General features: G+C 48.1%; 1 protein-coding gene across 1 annotated transcript in view; it reads right to left on the minus strand.

Moving 5' to 3' along the window:
* LOC140396657 (uncharacterized) overlaps positions 1 to 24,566 on the minus strand; it is a 178,127-nt gene that overhangs the window by 115,745 nt on the left and 37,816 nt on the right. The window contains exons 4-7 of the mRNA XM_072485452.1: positions 18,608 to 18,741; positions 8,468 to 8,708; positions 6,187 to 6,211; positions 2,862 to 2,896 (exon numbers count right to left, since the gene is read on the minus strand). Coding sequence (XP_072341553.1) covers positions 2,862 to 2,896; positions 6,187 to 6,211; positions 8,468 to 8,708; positions 18,608 to 18,741 — 435 coding nt within the window. The remainder of the gene's footprint in view (positions 1 to 2,861; positions 2,897 to 6,186; positions 6,212 to 8,467; positions 8,709 to 18,607; positions 18,742 to 24,566) is intronic.

The following is a 24,566-nucleotide window of genomic DNA, read 5'->3' on the forward strand; positions in this document are numbered from 1 at the left end:
AGCAACAGTGCCTTCAGTACCTTCTTCCAGATCGTTAATGGATATTGTAAAAGGTTGTCGTCTCAGCACAGACCCCTGAGGCGCACCACTAGTCACCAGCTTCCATCCTGAAAAAGACCCCTTTATCCCCACTCTCTGCCTTCTCCCATTCAACCAATCCTCTATCCATGCCAGGATCTTACCCTGAACACCATGAGCTCTTAACTTATTTAACAGTCTCCTATGCGGCACTAAAACCTTTCGCCCGTTCCATGTTTCCTGTTCAATTCCTGTCCTGCTGACTGCCTTTGATCTACATTCTTCTTGTTAGCTGCTGCAACATTGGGACTTTTGCTTAAGCTACAGACTTCAGTCAAACTGAAACATCCCTGGTCTAATGAACTAGCCCAGGACTTCCACTTAATGCTCTGTAGCAGTGCCCATGATGTCAGTTTGATAGACTTGGCAAGCCGCCAATTGGTGAGTCTGGAATTCTGAGACATCACCTATTTACGCTTATGATTGGTGGAGTCATTCAGAACAATCCAGAAGAAAGGCGGATCCTGTGAAGAGCTCCAGTTTGCTGTGAGAAAACACAGGCAGAAAGCAGTGGGAAGGCACTATCTCTTTGTTTTCTCTGCCAGGTGATGTAAAAGGCTCCTAGCTAGACCTGGGAAGGGAACTATTTAAAAAGATGCTGGGAGCAGTCTGACCTGTGAAGGGACCTATTGGAGTGAAATGTTGCAAGCAGATTTACCCACTCTGTCTGAGTGGCTGGGAAAAACCCAGCCTGAGAACTCTCTTCATGATACAGCCGGGGTTTCTGCACAGAGATCAGGCAAAAGGAAAAGTCTCTAATGTCTCAGATATAAAGCTCCAGTAATATCTCAGGGAGATGGAGGCTCCATCTGGTGGTCGAAGGACAGAATTGCATCAACCTGAATCTCCTGTGTAAGGCTCTATCTGAATGAAAATCGCTTATTGTCACAAGTAGGCTTCAAATGAAGTTACTGTGAAAAGCCGCTAGTCGCCACATTCCGGCGCCTGTTCAGGGAGGCTGGTATGGGAATTGAACCGTGCTGCTGGCCTGCCTTGGTTTGCTTTCAAAGCCAGCAATTTAGCCCTGTGCTAAACCAGCCCCTGCTGGTTTAGTGGTCAAAGGATAGAATCGCACCGTCCTGAATCTCCTGTAGAAATCAATTCTGCAGAGGTCGCATTCGGAGAAGATCGGCGCCTGCCACAATCTCAGCAGTGAATATTCATCCCAAACCTTTTCCTTCAATTCCAGTTATTTTAATTCTTTCCCTACCTCTTCACTGAGTGTTTGTCTTGTGTGTGTCTGGGTGGGATGGGGTTTTGGGAATAGGTAGACCAGTAGACCACCATTCCGTTATTGCCATTATATGTTCATTTTATACTCTTGTTATAAATAAACAGTTTGTTAATGTTTTACTTATAAATCTGGTGACTGTATCCCATTGGAGCAGTTTCCCGCCGCGTCGAGAATGACCATGCTATTAACCAGGACTCTACTATATTTTTGGGCCTCGGCGAGGAACACTCCACCGAAGCTGCATTTAAGATTATTTCCGGCACCAAGTTCAGCTCGCCAGTGCAGGAAGAGATCGGGGTGCTATTTTTAAATGGTATCCTGATCTCTGGACCCCAAACCGTGACCTCTGGAGCCCCCCCAAACTCCAACTTACCAATTAGGGGTCATTGAGCCTCCCGCACCCCACCTCATTGGGACAGGGCACTCATGGGCCCAATCCCCGGCATGGGCAAGATGCTACCTGGGCATCATGGCACTGCCAGCCTGGCACCAAAGCAGTGCCACCTTGGCATCCTGGCAATGCAACCTGGACACCTGGATGGCACTGCTAGGGCGTCAGGCTGGCACTTTCATGGTGTTTGGGTGGCATCGGGGAAGCCAGGGTACTACCCTACCAAGGATCCGACCACCCAGGGGCCCCGATCGCCTGGGAGGGGCCCCTGATCGCCTGGGAGGGGCCCCCGATTGCCTGGGATTGCCCCCCGATTGCCTGGGAGACCTCCCCTATTCCCACCCCCCCCCACAAGTGTTGGTAGGCCTGGCTCACATTTATGGAAACCAGCGCTAAATAGCGCCTGTTCGGGGCCGCCAAGGCGAGCCCATTAGATCGCCTGTCTTGGGTAACTGTGGTGCAGACATATTCAAACAAGACTAACTGTACACTTGAATATTCAAATCTGGATCCCGCCCATTGAGGGAGGTATCCAATTCTCAATGCCTCAGGAGATCTTGTTATCTCACGAGGCATTCCGAACATCATAAATCTCGCAAGAGACCTTTCACGAGACTTACCAGCCTCATCGTGACCCATGTCGGGCACGATGAGGGCATTAAATTCTATAGGGCCACTGCTGTATAGATAAAGACTGAATATGTCACAGGCTCTATATGCCAACTGCTAAATAAATAAAGACTGAATATGTCACAGGCTCTATGCCAACTGCTATATAAATGAAGACTGAATATGTCACAGGCTCTATATGCCAACTGCTAAATAAATAAAGACTGAATATGTCACAGGCTCTATGCCAACTGCTATATAAATAAAGACTGAATATGTCACAGGCTCTATATGCCAACTATTGGAGAGGTCAATGGCTGAATATGTCAGAATGGCTGCATATGCCAATGGTTAAATATGAAAACAGTTTTGAGAATCCCCGTACACACGTGATAGTTGGAAAGAGGAAGGATCCGAATAAACACATGGATGTGAGGGAATCAATGAGTCAATTTCACCATTTGCCCCTGATACAAGTGTCTGGATTTATTGAGAAGCAATGCACACAAATCCCAAAGTTCCCCAATGGTACTGAGCAGCTCAGCTTACCGTCACGGTAGGTGGGTCCGTGTTGTCCTGGTTACCTGATGGTCAAAGATACACGTTGATAGCAGGTCAGCTCTGAATTAATTATATTTATCTGCAAGGTTTACATTCATCATGTGTGTTGTGTATGGGTAGTAAGGAAGGTGTTAGGAGGGAGGGTAGAGAGTTTCTGTTTTTCATTTACGGGATGTGGGCTTCGCTGGCTAGGCCAGCATCGATTGCCATAGAGTCATAGATGTTTACAGCATGGAAACAGGCCCTTCGGCCCAGCTGGTCCATGCTGCCCAGTTTCTATCACTAAGCTAGTCCCACTTGCCTACATTTGGTCCCTATCCCTCTATACCCACCCTGCCCATGTAACTGCTTTTTAAAGGACAAAATTGTATCCGCCTCTACCACTGTCTCTGGCAGCCCGTTCCAGATGCTCACCACCCTGTGAAAACATTTCACTCCTGGTCTCTTTTGTATCTCTCTCCTCTCACCTTAAACCTATGCCCTCTAGTTCCAGATTCCTCTACCTTTAGGAAAAGATGTTGACTATCTAACTTATCGATGCTCCTCCTTATTTTATAGACCTCTATAAGTTCACCCCTAAGCCTCCTGTGCTCCAGGGAAAAAAATCCCAGCCTATCCAGCCTCTCCTTATAACTCAGACCATCAAGTCCAGATAGCATCCTCTTAAATCTCTTCTGCACACTTCCTAAGTTGGACTGGGGTGAGCACAGTAAGAAGTCTGACAACACCAGGTTAAAATCCAACAGGTTTGTTTCGAATCACTACCTTTCGGAGCACTGCTCCTTCCTCAGGTGAATGAAAAGGTAGGTTCCAGAAACATATATATAGACAAAGGCAAAGATGCAAGACGATACTTTGAATGCGAGTCTTTGCAGGTAATTAAGTCTTTACAGGTCCAAATGGAGGAACTGGAGAGAGGGATAATCACAGGTTAAAGAGCGGTTAAAGAGAAGTTTTTTACAGAGAGGGTATCGGGTGCCTGGGGCTCACTGCCAGAGGAGGTGGTGGAAGCAATACGATAGTGACGTTTAAAGGGCTTCTTGGAAAATATATGAATAGAATGGGAATAGAGGGATACGGACACCGGAAGTGTGGAAGATTTTAGGTTCGACGGGCAGTATGGTCAGCGCAGGCTTGGAGGGCTGAAGGACCTGTTCCTGTGCTGTACTTTTCTTTGTTCTTTGATGTCAAGGGCAGTCACTCTCACCTCGCCGCTGGAGTTCAGCTCTTGTGTCCATGTTTGAACCAAGACTAAAATGAGGTCAAGAGCTGAGTGACCCTGACAGAACCCAAACTCAGTGTCTGTGAGCAGGTTATTGCTAAACACATACCACTGACAACTCTGTTGATGACCCCTTCCATCATTTTGCTGATGATTGAGAGTAGACCGATGGGGCGGTAATTGTCCGGGTTGGATTTATTCTGCCCTTTGTGTAAAGGCTATACCTGGGCAATTTTCCACATTGCTGGGTAGATGCCAGTGTTGTAACTGCACTGGAACAGCTTGGCCAGGGCCACAGCAAGATCAGGTGCACAAGTCTCCATTACTATTGCCAGAATATTGTCGGGGCCCATAGCTTTTGCTGTATCCAGTGTCTTCAGCCATTTCTTGGTATCACATGGAGGGAATCAAATTGGCTGAAGATGGCATCTGTGATGCTGGGGACCTGTGAAGGAAACCGAGACGGATCATCCATTTGGCATTTATGGCTGAAGATTGTTGAGAATGGTTCAGCCTCAACTTTTGCACAGATGTGCTGGGTTCCTCCATCATTGAGGATGATGATAGCTGTGGAGTCTCCTCCTCCAGTGAATTGCTTAATTGTCCACCATAACTCATGGCAGAATGTAGCAGAAGAGTACAGCTTAGGCCTGATCCTTTGGTTAGGGAATGTCTTAGCTCTGTTGGGCACGCAGGTAGTTCTGTGTTGTAGCTTCACCAGGTTTACACCTCATTTTTCAGTATGCTCCTGAGCTCATCACTGAACCAGGTTGATCTCCTGGTTTGGTGGTAATGATAGAGTGGGGATATGCTGGCCCATCAGGTTACAGATTGTGGTTGGTAACAATTCTGCTGCCGCTAAAGACCCTCAATACCTCATAGTTGCCAGGCTAGAGTTGCTAGATCTGTTCAAAATCAATTCCATTTAGCATGGTGGTAGTGCCACACAACACATTGGTGGGTATCCTCAATGTGAAGACTGGGCGTTGTCGCCACAAAGACTGGGCGGTGGTGTAACAATCGGATGATTTTAGAATCATAGAATCCCTACAGTGCAGAATGAGGACATTCGGTCCATCGAGTCGGCACCAACCCTCTGAAAGAGCATTCGACCTAGACTCAATTCCCCCACCCTATTCCCGTAACCCCACCTAAGGGCAATTTAAAACTGCCAATCCACCTAACTTGCATATCTTTGGACTGTGGGAGGAAACCGGGGAACCAGGAGGAAATCCACGTAGACATGGGGAGAATGTGCAAACTCCATACCCAAGGCCGGAATTGAACCCGGGTCTTTGGAGCTGTGAGGCAGCAGTGCTAACTAGCGTTCATTATTTAATGTAATGTGGGCTTCGCTGGCTCGGCCAGCATTTATTACCCACCCCTAAGGGCCCTTGGAAATTCTGTACCCGTGTCAGTCTCAATGCTTCCGCCAAGTGGTGTTCAACATGGAGAAGTACTGATTCATCAACTGAGGGGTGGGCGGTATTTGGTAACCATGTTTGAACTGATACCATGGGACTTCATGGGGTCCGGAGTCCTTCCTGACTGTATACCAATATGCCGCCACACCTGCTGGGTCTGTCCTGCCGATGGGACATACCCAAAAATGGAGATGGTATGTTGGGACATTATCTGTAAGGTATGAATGTGACTAAGTCTGTGGGACAGCTCTCCCAATTTTGGCACAAGCACCCAGGTATTAGTAAAGAGGATTTTGCAGGGTCGACAGGGCTGGGTTTGCCGTTGTCCTTTCTGTTGACTAAGCACTTTTCAGAAAGGACAGCATCACTGAGGTAGTCATGAGGAGCAGCTTACCATCTGTAACACAACGTATTGAGAGGGAATAGTGCAATGGGCAGGATGTGTCTGCCTGAAAAGGTCAACTGATATTTTCAACAAAACCTGGATATGTCCGAGCAAGGGAAATACTGGCTGAGATAATAATCCTGAGATTGTGTGGGAAAGTGAACCAGAGGGTGGGGGTGGAGTGTAAAGGTGAGAGAGTTTGTGGCAGATCTCCTTGCTCTTCCTGACCAGCAAAACAGTATTAACCCTTCATATTCCAGGTCTTAGAAGTGTGCCCCTTACCTCTCAATTCACCTGGCCACTCCCACTGCAAGCAAAAGAGAGAAATAGTTTCAATGATCATCCAATATAATTAACAGAATAATCTCAACACAAGCATTGAAATATGGTTCAAGTTATTGGTTATTTGGAGAGCTGGAACACTCGTCGCATTGAATCAATTTGTGAACCAAGCTTTCACAAGCAACAAGCTAGGGTCAGAGTTACTGGCACCCTCCCAGAATGGTTCAGTGTTTTCATAGAATTTACAGTGCAGAAGGAGACCATTTGGCCCATCGAGTCTGCACCGGCTCTTGGAAAGAGCACCCCGCCCAAGCCCACACTCCCACCCCATTCTCATAACCCAGTAACCCCACCCAACACTAAGGGCAATTTTAGCATGGCCAATTCACCTAACCTGCACATCTTTGGACTGTGGGAGGAAACCGGAGCACCCGGAGGAAACCCACACAGACACGGGGAGAACGTGCAGACTCCGCGCAGACAGTGACCCAGTGGGGAATCGAACCTGGGACCCTGGAGCTGTGAAGCAATTGTGCTAACCACTGTGCTATCGTGCTGTTTTAAAAGGGTATTAGACAGCTATATCTCCTCTCACCATATTTAATCAAAGTTCCAGCAGAAATAGTTATGAGGAAGACACTGGGTGGATATAAATGTAGAATACTGATTGGCAGATGGTGAGTTTTGAATCTTCAGTGTGCTTTAAGAATAATAACAATAGTTTATTGTCACAAGTAGGCTTCAATCAAGTTACTGTGAAAAGCCCTTAGTTGCCACATTCTGCCGCCTGTTCGGGGAGGCCGGTATGGGAATTGAACCCGCACTGCTAGCCTTGTTCTGCATTACAAGCCAGCTGTTTAGCCCACTGTGCTGAACCAGCCCGTAATAATCTTCATTTTCACAAGTAGGCTTCATTGCAATGAAGTTACTGTGAAAAGCCCCTAGTCGCCATATTACGGCGCCTGTTCGGGTACACAAGAGGGAGAATTCAGAATGTCCAAATTACCTAACAGCACGTCTTTCTAGATTTGTGGGCGGAAACCAGATCAGGTTAACCAGAAATACGGTCTCCTGATCAATGTCAACAAGACAAAGATGATGGAGATGGGTGAAAACAGTTATAGGATTCTGATGAACAGTGTTCTGCTATTTTGGGTCGCTCAGCATGGACGATACAGAGTCTGCCAAAGAAATTCAGGCCAGACTTAACCAGGGTCATGATGTTGAGACCTCACTCAAATCTGTTATGGGCCATAATTTAGTCGAGATAATCACAGTCAGATTGCCACTCCACTCCTAGTTTCTTACTCTGCACCTTGACATGGGCCAGGTGAGAATAGTGTAGCAAGTTCCTGGGACCTTCGGTCGAGCACAGGAGAGTGGGAGGGGAGGAACACTTGCCTCCTTTTTCCAGCACATAAAGCAGGTAGTTTTAAAGGTCGCTATCACTTTGAGATGCCAGAATAAAGGTGAGAGGTTAGGAGTGGATCGAGCAATGGAGGTGGTCAGTGGGAGTGGGTTAGGTGGTCAGTGAGGAGGTGGTCAGTGGTGGGGGTGGTCAAGTAGTCAATTGTCCTGTAGAAAGATTGTTTAGATCCTAATTAAGTCTGTTTCTCACTCCACAGATGCTGCCAGACCTGAGTTTATCCAGAATTTTCTGTTTTAATTTTAGTCAAATGGGTTCGGGAGGGTAGGGGCATACTAGGAGGATGGGGTGCAGTAAGGGTGATGGGGGTATACTCAAACGAAGGGGAAGCGTGTTTAGCCGTTTTTGCCAGCACTCGCAGTGCCGAGAGACACGTGGCTATGCAAAGCGGACTCACTTTGAATAAGGGGCCTGAACGGGGAACACCCGGCCGAGGCCGCACACAGCCCCGCTTTTTACAATGAGGAGCTCCGATTCCCTTGGAGACCCCCCACGAGTGGCGTTCCGTCTGGTCCACATTTGTGGGGACCAGTATCAAACCGTGCTCGTCTGAGGTCCCTGAGGCGAAGTGATTGAATCCCAAAGCCTCAAGTACCTCATGAATCTGCATATTAGTGCAAGGCTTCCTACCTCACTCTAATATGCAGATTTGCCAAAAGGTGCTCCTCCCCATTGCGGTCAGGATTCGCCTCACAACGTCTTCCGAGATTGCTTTGAATCTCGCCAGGCGTTGAGAGACGGGTAGATCCCGGGAGCGGAGTCTCCCAGCTCTCAATGGACATGCTGGGCTGCAGCGAGCTGCTTTTCCGGCTCAGCGTGGCTGGAGGATCACGCTCCAAGTGTGTCTCTCCTTACCAACATGATTTTCACACCTTCCCCTGGTTCCTGAGATCCCGCTTCTGATTCCCAGGCTTCTTCTCCAGATTTCTGGGCTCCAACCCTCAATTCCAAGACACCTGCTCTTGGTTCCATGGCACCTTTCCAATCGTTAACTGAAACCACAATCTTGATGCCAGAGGCATTGATCATTTTTTCACACTCGAAGCATGGTATTTTAGAGGCAAACATCACACTGGAATCAGTACTTGCGCCCGACCTGTAGGAAAAATAAATCAGCAGTTGATTAAAATATTGAGGTCAATCAATTATATGTTGCATTGGGTAATAGCACTTGATTTACAATCTAATTTGGGATGAATTGGAGTCGTAGGAACACACTATCCTGAGAGATGGACGGCACGGTAACACAATGGTTAGCACTGTTTCTTCACAGCGCCAGGGTCCCAGGTTCGGTTCCCGGCTTGGGTCACTGTGCGGAGTCTGCCCGTCCTCCCCGTGTCTGCGTGGGTTTCCTCCGGGTGCTCTGGTTTCCTGCCACAAGTCCTGAAAGGCGCGCTGTTCAGTGAATTGGACATTCTGAATTCTCCCTCTGTGTACCCGAACAGGTGCCAGAATGTGGCACCGAAGGAGCTTTTCACAGTAACTTCATTGCAGTGTAAGTAAGCCAGCTTGTGACAATAAAAGATTATTATTTAAAAACGATGGCACACACCAAAGTGATTGGGAAGGGAGTGAAGTTAAAACTGTGCAAACAGTACTTCCCAAATGGAAATTTGACCAGAGTGGGAATTAGCAACAAAAGCAAAGAGATCCAGAGTTTAACTGAAATTTAAATGGATGAGAATGTGAACTAAAAACTTAGCAAGAATGTTAGGACTGGGAAGGATAATGATGTGTGGATCCTGCAGAATGTGGATGTGCTAATCAGAAAATGGAAAACATCTGCAGGAAAAGTCACTAAAGATCTCAAAACCAAGACAATGGTTTTGGTCTTCCCAATATTTAGTTGGAAGAAATTTCCAGTGCTGAGGGGTGGCCAGTGTCATGGCAGTGTCACTTTAAGAAGTGTTTGTCTGCTCAAGAGATGTCAGAGTGTGGGTGGAGCTGAGCTCTGGCTCTGCTTTTTAGTTTCACTTTCAGGAAAAGCTTGGGTGTGTCTGTGTTTTTTGGTTTCGTTTTAATGTTGGAGCTGAAGCCAGCCAAAGAAAGTGTAATTTTGATCTCTCTGCCATCTAAACTCTATCTCTGGATAATTTTGGTGAATTCAGAGTGATAACTGCTCTCAGTTCTCCCAGTGAGCCAGAGAAGACAGAGCCAGAGTGAGACACAGTGAAGAGTGAGTTTTGGAATTTGAAGCTAGGTGGGAATTCAAAGCTGGGTGGGGAGGAGGTGGTAAGTGACTGGTAAGTAGTTTTTCTTTTGATTTGTATATTTATTTATTTTTTCTTTCATTTTCTGGAATTGTAGTTGAAAAGTAAACCTAAGGTTTAAGACATGGCAGGAGATCCCAGACCCGTGTCACGCTCCTCGTGTGATATGTGGGAGCTCAGGGACACGTCCACTGTTCCTGGCTCCTTCACATGCAAGAAGTGTGTCCAGTTGCAGCTCCTGTTAGACCGCTTGACGGCTCTGGAGCTGCGGATAGACTTACTTTGGAGCATCCGCGATGCTGAGGATGTCGTGGATAGCACATTTAACGAGTTGGTCACACCGTAGGTGAAAGTTACTGAGGGAGATAGAAAATGGATGACCAAAAGAAAGAGCAAGAGTAGGAAGGTAGTGCAGGTTGTTTTGAAAATATGGAAAGATGTGTTATTTGAAACATGGAAGTCTGGCAATATCTGGTCCGAGAGAAACATGAGAGGATACAGGGAAAGATCCCACAAAGGGTTAATAGCAGCTGCAAAGAGCAGGATTGTAAAATGCAGATATCCTTGGTCAAGCAGGCTTAGCAAACACACAGGATGTTGAATCAAGCCAAAAACAATGGCTCACACCTTCATTGAAAGTAACTATCTTAGTCAGCATCTGGAAAAGCATGGATGATAGTTTCAGTTGAGCTAGGTGATAAATGTAAACCTTTGAAATTATAGCCAAGTGGATTTTTAGCACACAGCTAAAAGCAATGTTTTACACCTTCGTTGAAATTAACTATCTTAGTAAGCAGCTGGAAAGGAAAGGATGAGGTTCAGTTGAATTTGGTGACAATTCTAGATGTGAAATTTTGCTAATACCAGATAAATTAAAGAAAACTGGAGACTATCAGTCTACGAAAAACATAATTCAAAGCCTAAATCAAAGTCAAAATTATGAGCTGAGGACACAATTGGAAAATAAAACTATAGAAATGACAGGAACCAAACCAAAATTCACACCTCTTGAAACCAAAGCATTTTTGAATATCACAAAGGAACTTTGAACATCACAAAGGACACAATGTAATCAGATCTATGAGATGAAGTCATGTCAAAATTAATACTTGGTTGTATTAGAATGTTTAGATCAAAGATACTTTTTACAAACAAAGGGATAAGAGTTACTTCACAATAAAGTCATAAAAACTTAACTGTTCGAAAGACAATATAAACCGAGAGACCAGAGCAGGAACTACACAGAACCAGAGGTCATAGAGAAGCAGAGAAGGAACAAGAGAAGCAAGCAGAGTCAGCTTACAGTCAGCTCGGCCATGGGAAAGGGACAGGGCAAAGCAGCCGAGCTAAAACAGCTAATACATCTAAGGAAGACTAGAATTTAAAGAGTAGGCAGAGTCAGCTCAGAGTCAGCTCAGAGACAGCCAGCAGAGCCAGCTTTCACAGCTCGGTACATGGGAAAGATAGGAGACAGCAACTGAGCTCATCAGCAAATACATCTAAAGAAGACCAGATTTTAAAAAGAAGATTAATTGTCAAGTTGGGCCTGAAGGTCCCTCCAACCAACCAGAAGGATCCAGAAGCAAGATCTTTTTCCTTTCTGTAAAGAAAGTAATTGCAGCATTTAAAAGAAAAAATATAATAATAAAATAACTTAATTTAACCTGAAATAGTGGTTATTCCAAAGTCTACTTTACCTACTTAGCAATGCGGGACCCAGGATCGATGCTACTAAGTGGTAAGTAGATGAAATCTTCGGTGAAGGTATGGGTTATACCGGGGGATAACTTGAAAACATAGTTTGACCTGAATAGCACCCACTGAAGCCTGCATCGGAGTCAGGGAGTGAGAATCCCTGTTCACCATTTAGAATGTTGGCCCGTTTTGGTATAGGGGGACTTCTAAGAATAGTGGTGAGTTTTCACCAACAAGGTGTCCCCTGCGGTCATCTCCCTGCAAAACAGATTATACCACTTTAGATACTGTTGAGGGAGATGGCTCACCAGGGGAAGGCAGCAGCAGCCAGGTTCATGGCACCATGGCTGGCTCTGCTGCGCAGGAGGGCAGGAAAAAGAATGGCAGGGTTATAGTGATAGGGGTCTCAATCGTAAGGGGAATAGACAGGCGGTTCTGTGGACGCAATCGAGACTCCAGGATGGTATGTTGCCTCCCTGGTGCAAGGGTCAAGGATGTCTCGGAGGGGCTTCAGGACATTCTGGGGGATGGTGAACAGCCAGCTGTCGTGGTGCACATAGGCACCAACGATATAGGTAAAAACGGGATGTGGTCCTACAAGCTGAATTCAGGGAGTTAGGAGTTAAACTAAAAAGTAGGATCTCAAAAGTAGTAATCTCAGGATTGCTCCCAGTGCCACGAGCTAGTCAGAGTAGAAATGCCAGCATAGATAGGATGAATGTGTGGCTCGAAAGATGGTGCAAGAGGGAGGGATTCAAATTCCTGGGGCATTGGAACCAGTTCTGGGGGAGGTGGGACCAGTACAAATCGGATAGTCTTCACCTGGGCAGGACTGGAACCGATGTACCTAGGGGTGATGTTTGCTAGAGCTGTTGGGGAGGGTTTAAACTAATGTGGCAGGGGGATGGGATCCAATATAGGCAGTCGGAGGGAAGTAAAACGAGGCCAGAAACAAAAAGCAGTAAGGGGGAAAGTTAAAGGCAGAGAAGCCATAGTCAAAAATCAAAAAGGGCTACAGTACAGAGTACAGTGACTGAGGAGAGTGTGAAAACGGAGGTGGGCAATGCAGGATTGAGGGTGCTGTACCTAAATGCGCACAGTATACGGAACAAGGTAAATTAGCTTGTTGCGCACATTGAAATTGGCCGGTACAATGTTGTGGGCATCACAGAGACTTGGCTGCAAGGGGATCAGTGCTGGGATCTAAATATCCAAGGATATATGTCCTATCGAAAGGACAGGCAGATGGGCAAAGGGGGCGGGGTTGCACTGTTAGTAAGGAATGAAGTTAAATCGATAGCAAGGAGCGATATAGGATCAGAAGGCAGAGAATCTCTGTGGGTAGAGTTGAGGAATCGCAAAGGTAAAAAGACCCTGATGGCAGTTATGTACTGGCCCCCTAGCAGTAGTCAGGATGTGGGGCAGAAAATAAATCAGGAGATAGAAAAGGCATGTAAAAAATGCAATATTACAATAATCATGGGGGACTTCAATATGCAGGTGGACTGGCAAAATCAGGTTGGTAGTGGATCCCAAGAAATGGAATTTGTGGAATGTCTATGAGGTGGTTTTCTGGAGCAGCTTGTGACAGCTAGGAACAGGCAATTCTGGATTTGGTGATGTATAATCAGCAGACTTTATTAGGGAACCTAAGGTGAAGGAACCCTTAGGGAGCAGTGACCACAATATGATTGAATTTACCCTGCAGTTTGAGAGGGACAAGCTGCAATCAGATGTAACAGTATTACAATTAAATAAGGGTAACTATAAAGACATGAGGGAGGAGTTGGCCAGAGTTAATTGGAGAAGGAGCGCAGCAGGGAAGACAGTAGAACAGGAACGGCAGGGGTTTTGGGGGGTTATTAGGGAGGCACAACAGAAATTCATCCCAAGGAGGAGGAAACATGCTATGGGGAGGACAAGGCATCCATGGCTGACGAGGGATGTCAAGGACAACATAAAGGCTAAGGAAAAAGCATACAAAGTGGCAAGAATTAGTGGGAAACCAGAGGGTTGGGAAGCCTTTCAAAGTGAGCAGAGGAAAACGAAAAAAAGCAATAAGGAGGGAGAAGATTAAGTACAAGTGCAAGCTATCTAGTAATATAAAGGAAGATAGGAAGAGATTTTTTCAACATATAAAAGGTAAGAGAGAGGCAAAAATAGACATTGGACCACTGGAAAATGTGGCTGGAGAAGTAATAATAGGAAACAAAGAAATGGAAGACAAACTGAATAGTTACTTTGCATCAGTCTTCACGGTGGAAGACACCAGTGGGATGCCAGAGCTCCAGGAGAGCCAGGGGGCAGAGGTGAGTGCAGTGACCATTACTAAGGAGAAGGTTCTGGGGAAACTGAAAGGTCTGAAGGTGGATAAATCACCTGGACCGGAAGGACTACACCCCAGGGTCCTAAAAGAGATAGCTGAGGAAATTGTGGAGGTATTAGTGATGATCTTTCAGGAGTCACTGGAGGCAGGAAGGGTCCCAGAGGACTGAAAAGTGGCTAATGTAACACCACTGTTAAAGAAGGGAGGGAGGCAGAAGACGGGAAATTATAGGTCGGTTAGCCGGTTAGCCTGACTTTGGTCATTGGTAAGATTTTCGAGTCTGTTATTAAAGATGAGACGCAAAGCACTTGGAAGTGCATGGTAAAATAGGACTGAGTCAGCACGGCTTTGTCAAAGGGAGGTCGTGCCTAACAAATCTGTTAGAGTTCTTTGAGGAGGTAACAAGCAAGTTAGACAAAGGAGAATCAGTGGATGTGATTTATTTAGATTTCTAGAAGGCCTTTGACAAGGTGCCGAATCGTAGACTGTTAAATAAGTTAAAAGCCCATGATGTTAAAGGTAAGATCCTGGCATGGATAGAGGATTGGCTGACTGGCATAAGGCAAAGAGTGGGGATAAAGGGGTATTTTTCAGGATGGCAGCCGGTGACTAGTGGTGTGCCTCAGAGATCTGTGCTGGGACCACAACCTTTTACAATATACATTAATGATCTGGAAGAAGGTACTGAAGGCACTGTTGCTAAGTTTGCAGATGATACAAAGATCTGTCGAGGGGCAGGTAGTATTGAGGAAGCAAGGGGGCTTCAGAAGGACTTGGACCAGCTAGGAGAGTGGGCAATGAAGTGGCAAATGAAATACAATGTGGAAAGGTGTGAGTTTATGCACTTTGGAAGGAGGAATCTAGGCATAGACTATTTTCTAAATAGGGAATGCTTCGGAAAGCAGAAGCACAAAGGGACTTGGGAGTCCTTGTTGACGATTCTCTTAAGGTTAATGTACAGGTTCAGTCGGTAGTTAAGAAGGCAAATGCAATGTTCACAATTCTCTTAAGGTTAATGTGCAGGTTCAGTTGGCAGTTAAAAAAGCAAATGTTAGCATTCATGTTAAGAGGGCTAGGATACAAGACCAGGGATGTACTTCTGAGGCTGAATCAGGCTCTGGTCAGATCCCATTTGGAGTATTGTGAGCAGTTTTGGGCCCCGTATCTCAGGACGGATGTGCTGGCCTTGGAAAGGGTCCAGAGGAGGTTCACAAGAATGATTCCTGGAATGAAAAACTTGTCGTATGAGGAACGTTTGAGGACTCTGGATCTGTACTCGTTGGAGTTTAGAAGGATGAGAGGGGATCTTATTGAAATGTACAAGATACTGCGAGGCCTGTATCTTGTCGGAAAAACTAGCTGTACTATTGCGTACTGGAATGGCCTCTGGACTTTCCACTTTCCACTTGAAGGAAAAACTAGAACCAGAGGACACCATCACAGATTAAAGGGCCGATCCTTTAAAACAGAGATGAGGAGGAATTTTTTCAGCCAGACGGTGGTGAATCTGTGCAGCTCTTCGCCGCAGAAGGCTGTGGAGGCCTACCAGTGTGGGTTAATACGAAATGGTGAGACCACACCTGGAATACCGTGTACAGTTTTGATCTCTTTAAGGAAGCATTGGTGGCAGTTGAGAGAAAGTTCACATGGCTGATTCCTGGGTTGAAGGGGTGTCTCATGATGAAAGGTTGAGGGGGTTGTACCTATACCTATATCCATTGGCATTTAGAAGAAAGAAAGGTGATCTGAGTGAAACATAGATTTTGAGGGGGCTTAACAGGGTAGATGCTGAGGGAATATTTTCCCTCACAAGTGAATAGAACTAGGGAACAGAGTTTAAAAATAGGAGGTTTCTCATTTAAGATTGAGATGAGGAGCATCACAGGGTCATTATTCTTACTCCAGAGTGCAATGGAGACTGTGTCATTGAATATATTCACAATTTTTGATTTATAAGGGAGTCGAGGCTTATAGGGGACAGACAGAAAGGTGAAGTTGCAGCCACAGTCACACCAGCCATGATCTTATTGAATGGTGCGGCAGGCTCCAGGGTGAAATGCCTACTTCTATTCCTAGTTCTTGAGTTCTTATGTGAATTACTTTGCCTGTGTGGGTCTATGGGGTGTGAAGGATTCCATCTGCTTAGCTATTATGACAAGAGATGTTATGATTAATATATTTAGAGTCTATTGTGCTTTTCTGTGAAGCAGGCTTGTGGGTCTGTCTGTGTGTGAAAATAATTTAATTAATCTGGGGACTGATTGTCTGGTTAGGATTGATACATGAAATGCTGTAAGTGTTAAAGGCATGTTGGGTGGCACGGTAGCACAGTGGTTAGCACAGTTGCTTCACAGCTCCAGGGTCCCAGGTTCGATTCCCAGCTTGGGTCACTGTCTGTGCGGAGTCTGTACCGTGTCTGAGTGCATTTTCTCCGGGTGCTCTGGTTTCCTCCCACAGTCCAAAGATGTGCAGGTTAGGTGGATTGGCCATGCTAAATTGCCCCTTTGAGTCCAAAAAGGTTAGGTGGGGTTGCTGGGTTACACGGATGAGGTAGAGGTGTGGGCTTAAGTAGGTGCTCTTTCCAAGGGCCGGTGCAGACTCAATGGGCCCTTCTGCACTGTAAATTTTATGATTCTATGATTCAAGACCACATGGATGCATCCCCAATAAACACTGGTATTTCATGTGTCAATGTGACCTAATGGATATCCCATGTGCTCAAGTGGTCATATGATCTATGACTAAATGAATTTTCTAGAACGAAACACGCAATGAGCAGAAATTTGCATGAGATAAGTAAGGGTTTGAATTTTCAGCTGTTAAATTTGAAAGAAGAGTAAAATGTTTTGCAACTTGGAAAATGTAATGAACAAGTCGGGAAAGATCATTGCATTTTATTTGACTGAAAAGTTGGAGCAATCTGGAGCACATGAGGGTTTTGTTTTATATTTTGGAAAAGTGAAATTTTAAAGAGATGCTAAAGACAATGCAATCAAAGATGAAAGAGAAAAGGGATATTTCAGGAGGATGGTTTAGCTGTTTTGGGTGGTGGCTATATGAGACCTCCTGGAGTACAGCCCGGTATTGGGAAAACAGTTGTGAGTATGTAAGGTTTGGAACAGACATTCTACCCAAGCCCAAAGTGTCTGTTTTCCAGAAAGCAGGGTCTGGATTCTCCGATCCCCGACACCGAAATTGCGTTCGGTGAGGGGGCGGAGAATCCCCGACGATGTCAAAATCGGGTGCGGCACCGCTTTCGCGATGCTCCGCCCCCTAAAATACAGTGTATTCTAGGAGTACGCCACGCGCTGCATTCACGGCCTCTGGCCATTGCCTGAGGCCTGCCCCGCGATGCTCCATCCCCGAACGGCCGAGTTCCTGACAGCGTGGGACACGTGTGGTCTCATCCGTCGTGAACTCAGCGTGGCGGCTGCGGACTCATTCCAGTGCCGCCACAGTTGGGGAGGGGAGGGCTGATCCACGGGCAGGGCCCGCATTATTCGGGGCTGGGGGCACTGTGGTGGAGCGGTCCGGGGCACGCGAGCGGCCAAAGCGGGGGACTAATTTTGCGGTCCGGGTCCATGGGCTGCATCTGCCATGAAGCACGGCGCGGCCGCTGCAGGCCGCCACTGTATGCATGCACGGCCATGGACCTGGCAATGCACCGGGCCATACCGGCAGCTAGAGCTGAGAGCTCGACGCTGCCTGGCTGCTAGCCTCCCTCAGAGCAGGGAATCAGTGGCCGTTTTGAGTCAGTTTTCCTGGCGTAAAACACTACTGTTTTCATGCCGGCATGGGGACTTAGTCTCCCAAATGAAGAATCCAGCCCCAGGTCTTTATTTTTGAAGTTTCTTGAATTTCCACGGCACAGTGGAAGTGAGGTTGAGAAATCATGTGATTATACCTTTCCTACAGAAACAGCAGGTTTGCCTTGCAGTAATATTATTGGACTTTTGTTGTCAAACATCTATAAGTGAGTGTTGCCTGGAGAGTGATTACTGTGTGAAACAAATGTTAACTGTGTAACTGTAATCGTGTGTGCTCAAGTTTCCTCTTCTTTTCTGAATAAATGTTTTAATTTAATTTTTAAAATCCCAAAAGTGTTACTGGAATCTGTGATTTATAAATTTCCTCATTGTCAGAATATAAAACAATTGTTTCACTCTGGGATTTGGTCTTCGCTGCAATTATCTTCTGGATCCGAACAGTATTCATGAGATAGGAAAATACTGATTTGAACAGTGTATCTGGACAACTATCTTTTCTGAAGCAGGCACTGGTTTGTTTTATGTTGTTCAGTTCCTCATATTAAGGGGTGATTCCTTGCAGGAGTGACAGTCGACTGGTGCTGCATAACGTATTGTACGTCACACAATTCCTTCAGATTCAAATGCATATCTACACAGGAAATTTCAGTGTGTTAATTTTGCATAAGGTGCAGGTTGGCCATCCTTCATCTGATTATCCGCATTAATTTATGTGGCCTTTCTAACAGGACAGAGATTCGGTACATATAGTCCAGGTACATTTTCGCCTTTCTTGTCAGGGGCATTGATGCCAATATTTATGACTCTTCAGTCACGTGCCAGTTTCCCTAACCCTTCATGTTATCTCTTGCTCATCCACCCTCCCAGGTCTCTGATCTCAGATAACTCATTGACTGTGGCTCAAACCGTGACAGTCCACAGGATATTCAGCAAATGAGCCTATTATTAACAGCCGTCATGGGTGTTACACTTAATGGACAGAGAGCAGAGACTCTACCTGAACAGAAGAGCATTGACTTCTGCATGAACCATGGAACTGGATTTGGCAACTGTGCGACTGCTGTTTCGTCCACTGCGAGGGAAATTTCCATATGTTGTTTTCTTAATATAGCCGTTGTAACCAGCCCCAATCTGCAGGAAAAAACAGATTTAAGAACAGATATAGTAATTAAATTTGACAGCAGCTGAATACAACCCACCTCTGCCAGCTGTTACACCGTCCTGACAGAGGAGGTTCATTGTCTCTGCTGTCTCCATGTTGCTATCTCTCTATCTCTTCCCCCTCTTGTGTTTTTGAGTCTTTTCTATCTGACTGTTTCTTCTTTTATCAAAGCTTTTTACCAAAGCTTTTATCATCTTTTATCATATCATACTACAGCTTCTGTGATTCTGTGATTGGTGTTGCGGAGATAGAAATTACCAAAAGCTGACGGCTGCATTTGGATTGGGGTTGATTGGAAAATCGGGCCTATGATCATCAGCTTCCTTTCAATTGCCTCTCCTTGTGGTTCGTCTCCCCAACCCATTGCTCCATGAATGTATCCGGAATGTAGCCAGTTCTGTTGATATAATTGTTTCCTCCAATCTCTAGTAAGAGCATACCTGCCCTTTAACAGGTCCTGGCTATTCATAGAATTCACAGTGCAGAAGGAGGCTATTCGGTCCATCGAGTCTGTACTGGTCCCTGGAAAGAGCCCCACTTAAGCCCACACCTCCACCCTATCCCCGAAACCCAGTAACCCAACCTAACCTTTTTGGACACAAAGGGTAATTTAGCATGGACTTAACACCTACACATCTTTGGACTGTGGGAGGAAACCGGAGCAACCGGAGGAAACCCACACAGACACAGGGAGAACATGCAGACTCTGCACAGTGACCCAAGCCGGGAATCGAACCTGGGACACTGGAGCTATGAAGCAACGGTGTTTTTAAAAAAATATATATTTATTAAAGTTTTTTAACACAATTTTTCTCCCTTACAAACAATAACCCCCCCCCCCCCCCCCCCCACTCGTAACAAAAAAAACCGAGAAATCGCGCAGAGCAAGATATATACATGGCAAAATGGTATATTTACACAGCTTTGTACACTGGCCCTCACCCGTACGTGCCAGTTTCCCCAACCCTTCATGTTATCTCTTGCTCATCCACCCTCCCAGGCAGTCCCCTCTTCCCCCGCCCCCCTCCCAGGACGTCCCCTCCACCCCCCCTCCACCAAGGTTGCTGCTGCTGCTGACCGACCTTCCTCTAACGCTCCGCGAGATAGTCTAGGAACGGTTGCCATCGCCTGTAGAACCCCTGCACAGACCCTCTCAAGGCGAACTTAATCCTCTCCAACTTTATGAACCCAGCCATATCATTTATCCAGGCCTCCAGGCTGGGGGGCTTCGCCTCCTTCCACATTAGCAAGATCCTTCGCCGGGCTACTAGGGACGCAAAGGCCAGAATGCCGGCCTCTTTCGCCTCCTGCACTCCCGGTTCGTCCACTACTCCAAATATTGCTAGCCCCCAGCTTGGCTTGACCCGGACTTTCACCACCTGAGATATTGCTCCCGCCACTCCTCTCCAGAACCCCTCCAGTGCCGGGCATGACCAAAACATATGGATATGGTTCGCCGGGCTCCCTGAGCACCTTCCACATCTGTCCTCTACCCCAAAGAACCTACTCAACCTCGCCCCCGTCAAGTGCGCTCTGAGGACCACCTTAAATTGTATCAGGCTGAGCCTGGCACACGAGGAGGAGGAATTAACTCTACCTAGGGCATCAGCCCACAGACCTTCCTCGATCTCCTCCCCCAGCTCCTCCTCCCATTTACCCTTCAACTCTTCTACCAGCGCTTCCCCCTCTTCTTTCAACTCCTGGTGTATTTCCGACACCTTGCCCTCCCCGACCCATACACCCGAGATCACCCTATCTTGAACTTCTTGTCCTGGGAGCAACGGGAATTCCCTCACCTGTCGCCTCACAAAAGCCCTCACCTGCATATATCTAAAGGCATTTCCCGGGGGTAACTCGAACTTCTCCTCCAGTGCCCCTAGGCTCACAAACGTCCCGTCGATGAACAGGTCCCCCATTCTTCCAATCCCCGCCCGATGCCAGCTCTGGAACCCCCCGTCCATCTTCCCCGGGACAAACCGGTGGTTACCCCTGATCGGGGACCACACCGATGCTCCCATTGCACCCCGGTGCCGTCACCACTGGCCCCAGATCCTTAGCGTTGCCGCCACCACCGGGCTCGTGGTATACTTTGTCGGCGAGAGCGGCAGCGGTGCCGTCACCAACGCCCCCAGGCTCATTCCTTTACAGGACGCCATCTCCATCATCTTCCATGCCGCACCCTCTCCCTCCATAACCCACTTGCGGATCATCGCCACATTTGCTGCCCAGTAGTAGCTCCCCAGGTTTGGCAGCGCCAACCCTCCTCGGTCCCTACTGCGTTCCAGGAACCCTCTCCTTACTCTTGGGGTCTTATTTGCCCACACAAACCCCATAATAGTCCTGCCTACTCTCTTAAAAAAGGCCTGAGTGATCACGATGGGAAGGCACTGAAACACAAACAGAAACCTCGGAAGGACCACCATTTTGACCAACTGCACTCTACCCGCCAGCGAGAGCGGTAACATGTCCCATAATTTGAAATCCTCCTCCATTTGCTCCACCAACCTCGTGAGATTCAGTTTATGTAGGGTCCCCCAACTCCTGGCTATCTGGATCCCCAGATACCGAAAGCTCCCCTCCGCCCTCCTCAGCGGTAGGTGCCCTATCCCTCTTTCTTGGTCCCCCGCCTGTAATACAAAGAGCTCACTCTTCCCTACATTGAGCTTATAGCCCAAAAACTCCCCAAACTCACTTAGAGTCTGCATGACCTCCACCATCCCCTCCATTGGATCCGCCACGTACAGCAACAGGTCATCCGCATATAGCGACACCCGATGCTCTTCTCCCCCTCGGACCACCCCCCCTCCATTTATTAGACTCCCTCAATGACATGGCCAATGGTTCAATCGCCAATGCGAACAACAGGGGGGACAGGGGGACCCCTGCCTCGTCCCTCGGTACAGTGACGGTACCTCTGCCGGTTCGTCACTACACTCGCCATCGGGGCTCTGTAAAGGAGCTTAACCCAATTGATAAACCCTACCCCGAACCCAAACCTACGCAGCACCTCCTAGAGGTACTCCCACTCTACTCGGTTAAAGGCCTTCTCCGCATCCATAGCTGCCATTATCTCCGCCTCTCCCTCCTGCGACGGCATCATAATCACGTTTAAGAGCCGCCGCACATTGGTGTTTAGTTGCCTGCCCTTTACAAATACCGTCTGGTCCTCGTGGATTACCCCCGGGACACAGTCCTCGATCCTCGTGGCCAGCAACTTTGCATCCGCATTGAGGAGCGAGATCGGCCTGTACGATCCACATTGCAGTGGGTCCTTGTCCCGCTTTAGGATCAAAGAAATTGTCGCTTCCGACATTGTCAGGGGCAGGGTCCCCTCCTATCTTGCCTCATTAAAGGTCCTCACCAGTAGCAGGGCCAACAGGTCTGCGTACGTCCTGTAGAACTCCACCGGGAATCCGTCCGGTCCCGGGGCCTTCCCCGACTGCATGCTCCCCAAACCCTTGCTCAGCTCCTCCAACCCAATTGGTGCCCCCAAACCAGCCACCTCTTGCTCGTCCACCCTCGGGAATCTCAGCTGATCTAGGAATCGTCTCATCCCCTCTTCCCCCGCTGGGGGCTGGGATCTGTGCAGCTCTTCATAAAAGGCCTTGAATACCTCGTTTATTTTCGTCGCACTCCGAACCGTGTCTCCCCTTCCATCTTTGACTCCCCCTATTTCCCTCACTGCCATCCTCTTACGGAGCTGGTGTGCCAGCATCCGACTAGCCTTTTCCCCATACTCGTAGGTCGCCCCCTGCGCTTTCCTCCATTGTGCCTCCGCTTTCCCTGTGGTCAACAGGTCAAACTCCATCTGGAGCCGTCGTCTTTCCCCAAGTAATCTTTCCTCCGGGGCCTCTGCGTATCTCCTGTCCACTCTCAAAATCTCCCCCACTAACCTCTCCCTTTCCATACCCTCTGTCTTCTCCCTATGAGCCCTAATGGAAATTAGCTCTCCCCTGATCACCGCCTTCAAGGCCTCCCATACCACCCCCACCCGCACCTCCCCGTTGTCGTTGGCCTCCAAGTACCTTTCGATACACCCTCTCACCTTCCCACACACCACCTCGTCCGCCAGCAGTCCCACATCCAGCCGCCACAATGGGCGTTGGTCCATCTCCTCTCCCAGCTCCAGTTCCACCCAGTGCGGGGCATGGTCCGAAAAGGCTATAGCCGAATACTCCGTCCCCTCCACCCTCGGGATGAGTGCCCTACCCAGAACAAAGAAATCTATCCGGGAGTAGGCTTTGTGTACATGGGAGAAGAAAATTCCCTGGCCTGCGGCCTTGCAAACCGCCATGGGTCCACTCCCCCCATATGGTCCATATACCCCCTAAGTACCTTGGCCGCCGCCGGCCTCTTTCCAGTCCTTGATTTGGAGCGGTCCAGTGCTGGATCCAACACTGTATTGAAGTCCCCTCCCATTATCAGGCCTCCTATCTCCAGGTCCAGAATGCGCCCCAACATGCGCTTCATGAATCCTGCATCATCCCAGTTCGGGGCGTATACGTTTACCAACACCACCCACGTCCCTTGCAGCCTACCGCTCACCATTAGATATCGCCCTCCATTGTCCGCTACAATAGTCTTGGCCTCAAATGACACCCGCTTTCCCACCAATATTGCCACCCCTCTATTCTTTGCGTCCAGTCCCGAGTGGAATACCTGTCCTACCCATCCCTTTCTTAGCCTGACCTGGTCCGCCACCTTCAGGTATGTCTCTTGGAGCATGGCCACGTCCGCCTTCAGTCCCTTTAAGTGTGCGAACACTCGAGCCCTCTTCACCGGCCCATTCAGGACCCTCACATTCCACGTTAGCAGCCTGATTGGAGGGGCTCTCACCCCACCCCCCCCCACCCCCCACCCGCCGACTTGCCATCTCCTTTTCTGGGCCATTCCTGTGTCCACGCCTCCCTCACCCTCCAGTCCCCCAGAGGGGGGACCCCCGAACCGACCACCTCTTCTGTGTCCCATTCCCTTTCGGCCAGTGCAGCAGCAACCCTTTTCCCCCCCTTCCCCCCTCCCCTCCCCCCGCTAGACCCCTGTCTAGCTTTTTTTCCTCCCCCATGTCACTCCCGTAAGTCAGCTGACGCCTGCTGACCCCAGCTTCCCCCGCCGTCCCATTGACCTCCCCGCGTGGGAGTCTCCCAATCCATATGAATTCTTTAGTTCCCCTTCAAGCCTTTCCAAAGCCCGCTCCGACCCCTTTGGCGCAGCTCCTGTCGCGGCCTTGTCTCTCTCCCCCAGCCCATGTAACATTTCCTGCGCGTGATTGACTCCCCTATATACAACAACCATCACACATCAAACCCCAAAACATCCCCCCCACCCTCACAAACCCTCAGTTAGAGTCCAACTTTTCGGCTTGTACAAAGGTCCACCCCTCTTCAGGCGTTTCGAAGTAATAGTGTTGGCCCTTGTATGTGACTCACAGTCGCGCTGGCTGCAGCATTCCGAATTTCACTTCTTTCCGGTACAACGCCGCTTTGGCCCGGTTGAAACCCGCTCTCCGCTTTGCAATCTCCATGCTCCAGTCCGGGTATATTCGGATCTCTGCATTGTCCCACTTGCTGCTCCGCTCCTTTATGGCCCATCTCAGGACCCACTCTCTGTCCGTGAACCGGTGGAACCTCACCACCATCGCCCTTGGCGGCTCATTTGCCTGGGGCTTCTTCGCCAGCACCCAATGTGCCCCGTCCAACTCCAGCGGCCTCGAAGGGCCTTCGTGCCCATCATCGCCTCGAGCATCGTGCTCGCGTATGCCCCGGCATCAGCCCCCTCCACTCCCTCAGGGAGACCC

This window comes from Scyliorhinus torazame, chromosome 19, assembly GCF_047496885.1.
Source record: "Scyliorhinus torazame isolate Kashiwa2021f chromosome 19, sScyTor2.1, whole genome shotgun sequence".
Taxonomy (NCBI): domain Eukaryota; kingdom Metazoa; phylum Chordata; class Chondrichthyes; order Carcharhiniformes; family Scyliorhinidae; genus Scyliorhinus; species Scyliorhinus torazame.